This window comes from Stegastes partitus, unplaced genomic scaffold (assembly GCF_000690725.1).
Source record: "Stegastes partitus isolate 25-593 unplaced genomic scaffold, Stegastes_partitus-1.0.2 Scaffold421, whole genome shotgun sequence".
NCBI lineage: Eukaryota > Metazoa > Chordata > Actinopteri > Pomacentridae > Stegastes > Stegastes partitus.
The window spans coordinates 407,375-415,046 of NW_007578152.1; the positions used below are offsets into that span (position 1 = coordinate 407,375).

A 7,672-nucleotide genomic window follows, 5' to 3' on the forward strand; every position below is an offset into this window, starting at 1 on the left:
CTTTCCAGACTGAGTGGCTGTAACCTCTCAGAGAGAAGCTGTGAAGCTCTGTCCTCAGTTCTCAGCTCTCAGTCCTCCAGTCTGACAGAACTGGACCTGAGCAACAACAACCTGCAGGATTCAGGAGTGAAGCTGCTTTCTGTGGGACTGGAGAGTCCTCACTGTACACTGGAGAGTCTCAGGTCAGGATCAGTTGCAGTTCAGTTGAAATGATTTTCTCAACTATCAGATATGAACAGCAGACAGTACAGAGAATCTCATTCATGCTTTGGCTCAGTTACATTCAAATCAATCCATCTTCATCTTCTTGTTTTAATTCATGTCAACTTTGACATCTTTAGTCAGTTTAAAATATACCATGACAGTAAGGATTTCAGCCTGTCCTGGAAGATCACATCTCACCACAGCTCATTATTCCAAACTGGTCACCATTTAAATGGAGAACTTCATCTTGGTTTCACAAATTTAGAGTCTTTTCATATCGGGCCCAGAACTAAGAGGCAGGTCTGCTAGTTCCTTGCTGTCTGAGAGACTTCTTCGTTTGCTTCCTCGAGTCTACATCATTTAACATTTAACAGCGGGTGTTCATTGTCTTTTTGTCTATGTTTGTCTTTCCAGACTGAGTGGCTGTAACCTCTCAGAGAGAAGTTGTGAAACTCTGTCCTCAGTTCTCAGCTCTCAGTCCTCCAGTCTGACAGAACTGGACCTGAGCAACAACAACCTGCAGGATTCAGGAGTGAAGCGGCTCTCTGTGGGACTGGAGAGTCCTCACTGTACACTGGAGAGTCTCAGGTCAGGATTTATCAGTGTTCATTTAAAGCTGGTTTTCAGTGATTAATATTGTTATTGGAATTTACCAGCCTGGGGTGTCTTAGCTCCAGGTTCTGTCTTGTTTTTCAAACCAGAACATGTCAGATAAACTTCACTGAAAAGGCGACACCAGGACAAATGTTTGTTCACCAGGTTCACGACTGGAACTGTGACATGATTTGGAAAAACGCAACCTGGAAATTACTTGAAAATGTAATTTGAGTTGAACCCGGGTCAGGAGCTTGGCCCCAAAGTTGAGGGAACCAAAGCAGAACCAGACACAGTGGATACACCTCAAGCTGCAGGTTGCTGTGTCTCTGCTGAAACCTCACAGTGTCTGCCTTTTGTGTTCTGTGTGTCTGCAGGCTGTCAGGATGTCTGGTCACAGAGGAAGGCTGTACGTCTGTGGTCTCAGCTCTGACCTCCAACCCGTCCCACCTGAAAGAACTGGACCTGAGCTACAACCATCCAGGAGACTCAGGAGTGCAGCTGCTCTCGGCTAAAGTGGAGGATCCACTCTGCAGACTGGACACTGTGAGGTATGGAGAAGACGTCTGAAAGAGGAGGAAGAAGTATTTTCTCTGTCCTTCTGTCTGTCTTTGTGCTTCACTGTGTAAATGAATGTTGTGGAAACAGTCACACACGTCGGAGCCTTTTTCATTTTAAACAGATCTCTGCAGGTTTAAGTCTGTCATTTTAGGAGCATCCTTTTTTGCTCTCTGACTCCAGATCAGATTAATTTAAAATAGATGTACAGGTACAGGTGTTTACTCCAGCTTAGTGCAAAGACTCGGGGTGGGTGGGGGGCAGTTAGCCCAGCTCAGCAGCAGCTTATCAGTCAATACCTGATTGAAAAATTGCACAAAATTATTTCAGTGGACGTCATCCTGCGTCCTGATGTCTGTTTTGAACATAGTCACAAGATATGAGCCGAAGCAGCTCATGTTCACATCACGTGGACTGGTCCAATGGCATCGACGATCAGCCACTGGAGTTGAACTGTACCGCGTTATTCTGAGAAGTGTTTATAATTCGTCCATCCTCAGATCAGTGGTTGGACCAAAACCGCTCAGAAACCTTACTGAGGGTAACGTGTAGACCTGCTCTGTCTTATGGGACCACGTGAGGTTTATCTTCATAAACTGGGATGGATGGGGTTCACACTTTTCATCTTATCATTACTAAAGTAGATTCGCCTACATTCTCTGTACACACATCGCTGCCATTGGTCTAACAAAGTTATGGACAGTGACTTTGACCTTGTTTAGACTAGTTTGCTGGTGAACAATACACAAATGGCTACTGTGAGCGCCTTATCTTGATAAGTCGACCACAGATTTGACATTTTTACGGCTACTTTCTTGCCTAAAACCATCGTTGTTTGTTCCACAACAATCGTATTTACGTACCTTCTCCTCAGCCTCTGCCACTGATTGGTGTGAAATGCATTATGGGATACTTGGCAGCCCCAAGTTCCACACATGCCCGGTCCTTATGCGTCCTCGATAATGTGGGAGGACACATTTCATCCCTGCTTGGCCAGCACGTCATTTGAACTGGAGCAGTACTTGGGCTACAGACTGCTTCGGTTGTTTGGGTGCAAATGAGAACAAATAAACTAAAATAATGTTCATGTTTGGGTGCAACCAAATAAGAACGTTCGATCACCAGTGCAACCAGTGAAAAAGTTACTCTGGTGCCTTGTGTTGGACAGTCAGAGGCTCCACCTGGTGCCATGAACAAGTACCACGTCTTCATCGGTTAGTATGTTTTCAGTCAGTCAGTTTATTCACAGCAAAAACTAAACACTTTAATAATCAGTTCAGTCAGTTGTGGAACATATCGACCACAGGAAGTGACCTGACAGATGCTGCGTTCATGTGTGTTTGCCAACATGCTGGACTGTTCCTTTAGTGTTTAACAGCGTGTCCATGTTGAAAGAGTCGGTGCTGCTCTGATCCTCCTCCTCTTTTCAGGTTGGAGCCTGCTGGAGTCCGATGGTTGACACCAGGTCTGAGGAAGTGTAAGTGTGGTTCTAATGTGATTCATCTTGTCAATAATGATCAGATAATCGATCAATAACTGCATCTGTGTTTGTTCTGTCCATCAGATTCCTGTGAGCTCACCATCGACACAAACACAGTGAACCGACACCTCAAACTGTCCGACAACAACAAGAAGGTGACACATGTGGAGGAGCACCAGTCGTATCCTGACCATCCCGACCGGTTTGACCACTGTCACCAGCTGCTGTGTGCTACTGGTCTGACTGGCCGCTGTTACTGGGAGGTGGAGTGGAGCGGCAACGCTGACGTATCGGTGAGCTACAGAGGACCCAGCAGTGACCGTTTGTTCGGACGGAACGATCGGTCCTGGAGCCTGCACTGCTTTAACGGTTACTACTCTGTGTGCCACAACGACCGAGCAGCGTTCATCCCGTCCTCCTCATCCTCCTCGTCCGCCTCCTCGTCCTCATCCTCCTCCTCGTCCTCCTCCTCGTCCTCCTCCAGCAGAGTGGCGGTGTATCTGGACCGTCCTGCTGGAACTCTGTCCTTCTACACAGTCTGCTCTGACACACTGACCCACATTCACACCTTCGACACCACATTCACTGAACCGCTGTTCGCTGGGTTCGGGTTTGGGTTTCTGTCCCTGTATGTGTCCTGGTTGTCTCTGCGTTGAGTTTAGAATACTAAACCTCCTCCTGCTCCTTCAGACATCAACCTGTCCCGTTAATGTGACGGCTACTAAACAGGTGAATGTTCACTTGGTCGCTCATCGTCCAAAAACGTCACGCCTTTTTTACGCTACACTTCCAAAACGAACGTCTTAACCCTTAGAGCTCCGCAGTCACGCCAGCATTATATAATCATGCGACATTTTCGAGACGTTACGGCAGAAAAGCGCCAAATCCTCTCCAAAGTTCAGACTTTAAACTCTCTCCCAGTTTTCGTTTCATGTCGATGGACCACGTAGAACCGGAGATATGATGTGATGAAAAGCATGTGAAATACGGCGTCGCTTTTCTTTCAACGTCTTCGTCATTTTTTTTGTCGTTTTTCAAAAAGTAAAAGAAAGTCCCTGGAAGTGCAGCTCCTGATGTGGCCGCCGGCCTCATTCTGGACACAAACTGTTTCCATAAACGGGAAACAAGTCACACCTGCTTTATATAGAGTTACAAATATTTGTCTTTAGTTTGATTCTATATCAGATTTCCCTTTTCATGTTCATATCTGCAACCTAGGTTTACATTTTCAACTTTCAAAATGCTTTAATAAGCATGTTTGTACTTTTTAAAGCAATAAATAATATATATTTTTATTTTATTTAAGCCCGAAATGTAAATTTTTCAGAATCAGAAATACTTTATTGATGCCCTGAGTTAAACCAAAAGTCTTAAAGAAGTAAAGATATATAATAAAATCAAAAGTATTCATATGAAAATAGAATAAAAATATAACACAGAATAAAAATACATTCCTGCTGTGATAAGTGTATATAAAATGTAATAATAATAGTACTACTGTTTGTGTTAATTGCACATAGAATGATAATTTCCACTCAGAGTGAAGACTTGTACAGTCTGATGGCTTCAGGCAGGAATGACCTGCTGTGGGGCATCTTGGTGCATCTTGGTGCAATAAGTCTGGTACTGAATGTGCTCCTGTAGCCGACCAGCACATCGTGGAGCGGGTGTGACACATTGTCCAAGATGACAGTCAGCTTGGACGGCATCCTTCTCTCCGACACCTCCGTCAGAGAGTCCAGCTTCACTCCCACAACGTCACCGGCCATGAGAACCAGTCTGTTGGTGTCAGCTGCCCTCAGCCTGCTGCCCCAGCACACCACAGCAGACAGGATAGCAGTGGCTCCCACAGACTCATAGAACATCCTGAGCGTAGTTCGGCAGATGTTACAGGACCTCAGTCGCCTCAGATAAAACGGACCACTCTGGCCCTTCCTGTAGAGGGCGTCAGTGTTCTTTGCCCGGTCCAGTTTGTTGTCACTGTGGACCCCCAGATACTTGTCATCCTCCACGATGTCCACACTGACCCCCTGGATGGAGACAGGGGTCACCGGCACCTCTGTCCTCCTCAAATCTGCTATTAGTTCCTTGGCTGCAGATGGTTCATGTGATGGTCCTCATCCCTCTCCAGACCTCTCCGGTGGTGGTCTGAGGAGTCCTCCCTCGCCTCCCTCATCTTCACCTTCAGCTGTCTCAGTGTTGTCGGGCTGGACCCGGATAGCCGACTATTCGTTCGCTGTGCTGGAATCAGGATATCAATTTTGATTTCCGGAAACGGCCGCTCACTCCTGCCCCGTCGGACCGAACGCTCGGCACACTCAGCTGTTTGGATCTGTTGGCTCTGAGTTTAGCTTCTGCAGCATCAGACAGCAGCAGGGTCCATGTGAGCGTCTCCAAAGAGAGCGTTTACATGCCGATAAACAGCCGTTAGCTTATTGGCTTCCCTCAGAAACACATTTTCAGATTCATTTATCGAATCTGTTTCTTTTAGGAAGTGTTCCTAGTGATTCCTCGTTGATGTTAATATGTTAATAATCCCTTAAACACAAAAAGCTGTAAAATAACTCGTTCTCACTGACTGTCAGACCTCACTGACGGCCAACTGAAAGCTTTAAGTAGAGATGAGAACACCACGTTTAGGTTTGTATTACTGGTTGCACTAAATCCAATGTACTGTACTTTGGATATATTTCTTCTAACAGTGCATCACTTGGCGGTTCCCAAGGTTGCAAGTTTTTGTTTTTTTTACATTCCTGGTTGACGTTTTTACTCCACGTCACCGATTTAGATCGCACATATTTTACTGACATTTGGTTTATTTGTCATTTTTACAGTGTCATTTATTTTAACGTTTTGTTGTTGTTGTTTTTTACAGTGTATTTGTTGGTTTATGTCTTTGTCGTCACTTGTTACGGTAAATTTGGGCGTCAGTGTTACTCTCGGCTGCCGTGTTTTTACAGTCTAACCCCGATCACGTGTTTTAGCTTCTAGTGGACGAAAGAAAACGTCTGTGAAACGCTAGAAAACTGCCAAACAGAGTTTACTTTTTTATTTCTGTCTCAGGTTCAAATAAATTCTCTGCCAACATGCTGTGACCTCTTCAGTATTCTATGAACAACTCTGGGAGGATAAAAGTCAGAAATAAACGGGTTGTCATGTTACTGGTTGGCCACCAGAGGGCAGCAGAGCGTTACGCACAAATCTCAACGAGCCTGCAGCCGATGACTAATCAATAATAATACCTGCATACGATCAATATTCACGTCCTCCTCAAACTGAAAGGCCTCGTTATGAACCAAAACAGTCGAATAGTTAATTTTCTGACACGATCACACAGTTTAAAGGGTTTTATTTTGGTAACGTGACCTCTGGTGTCTCATTTGTCTTGTTTTCTGGGTTATTTGACCCCCAAAAGACACAAAACGACATTTTATTGGCTAAGTAGGTTCATTTTCTGCCATTACTGACTAATTTCCTGCCTTTTTGGGGTCATTTGTTTTCTTTGTGGGCTAATTTTATGCACATGTGGGATAATTTTGTCACTTTTTGACACTCAAAAATACATAAAATAACATTTTTGTGTACTTGTGGGCCAATTTTATGCATTTTAAGGGTCATTTTATGCTGGTTTAGATTCATTTGGTGCCTGTTTTTGTGCCTTTGTGGGCTAATCGAGGGGCATTTTAATGCTATGTGAGGAAATATGTGTCATTTCGTGCCATTTAGGGGTAATTTTGTAGTTTTTTTCTATCGTTTTGTGTTGTTTCGTACCTTTTGTGGAGTTATTTTTTTTTATCTTTTTTGTATTTGTTGGGGTTATTTTATGCCTTTGTGAAGCTGCTTGTGGAGCCATTTTGCTTATTTTTGCTGTTTTTTTGTGTTTTTCGGTGTCATTTTGTACCTTTTTTCTTCATCTGTCTGTTTTTTTTTGTTTGTTTTGTGTATTTTGTGATTGTTCTTTTTTGTGTTGTTTACAGTCAGTTTTCTTGTCTTCATGTCTCCCTGTGATCATACTCAATCGTTTAAGTTTATTTTTCATTATAAGTTCTCCTCAGTCGTATTTGAACCGACTAGAGTTGCTGTAACGAACAGAAAAGCTGTTACTGAGGGAGTTTAAGTCGCCTGCTTTGATAAGAAAAGTTCAAATAAAACACTACAGACATTTTTTTCTCCTGTTTAATTCTTTGTTTGGTTAAATAAGTGAAGCCGTGATCAGAATTAAGGTTTAACAAGCAGAGAAAGTTTCACCTCTCCGCCCGTCGTCGCTCCACGTTCAGTCCTCCGGCGACGTTTCTGCTCATCCAGTGATTTCCTACGTTTCCCAGAATGCAACAGCGAGGTGTCCGAATCTGCTTCCAGCTCCTGAAGGTCTTCTTCCAGTTAAAACTTTTTCTCAAAGGGAAGGAAACTGTTTGATTGATGAAACTTCATGAAACAGGCGGACAGCCGGAGGTCTGTGGACGATGTTCAGGAGAAATCACACTGGATTCTAGGACAGGTTTTGAACTAGTAAGTGGTTTGTTTTTATTTCTCCATGTGGTTCCAGGAAACACAACTTTAAGGCCTGATTCAAAAAGTTGTTGTGTTTGTTTGGAGCCGTTCAGCATCTCTGTCTGATTGTTTGCAGCTGTTGGTGGTGTTGAAACCTGGAGGACAATTATTAGAAACTACACGAGATCTGATGGAAAATGTTCAAACTGAGGAAGTTTTTACTTTGAATATTAAACCCAGTTTAAACATGACTTAACTTAAATATGAATTAAAGATGCTGTTGGTGTGAAATATGATTTTAACCCAACGAAAGTTACCCAAAGGGAAATGAAAGGGGACAAAGCG

The 7,672-nt window shown here is 43.7% G+C and overlaps 1 protein-coding gene across 1 annotated transcript in view; it reads left to right on the forward strand.

Moving 5' to 3' along the window:
- LOC103360213 (NACHT, LRR and PYD domains-containing protein 3-like) overlaps nt 1-7,001 on the forward strand; it is a 61,156-nt gene extending 54,155 nt beyond the window's left edge. Inside the window, exons 10-14 of the mRNA XM_008285896.1 lie at nt 9-182; nt 619-792; nt 1,176-1,349; nt 2,787-2,833; nt 2,921-7,001. Coding sequence (XP_008284118.1) covers nt 9-182; nt 619-792; nt 1,176-1,349; nt 2,787-2,833; nt 2,921-3,492 — 1,141 coding nt within the window. The 3' untranslated portion in view covers nt 3,493-7,001. The remainder of the gene's footprint in view (nt 1-8; nt 183-618; nt 793-1,175; nt 1,350-2,786; nt 2,834-2,920) is intronic.
- The last annotated feature ends 671 nt before the right edge of the window (nt 7,002-7,672 follow it).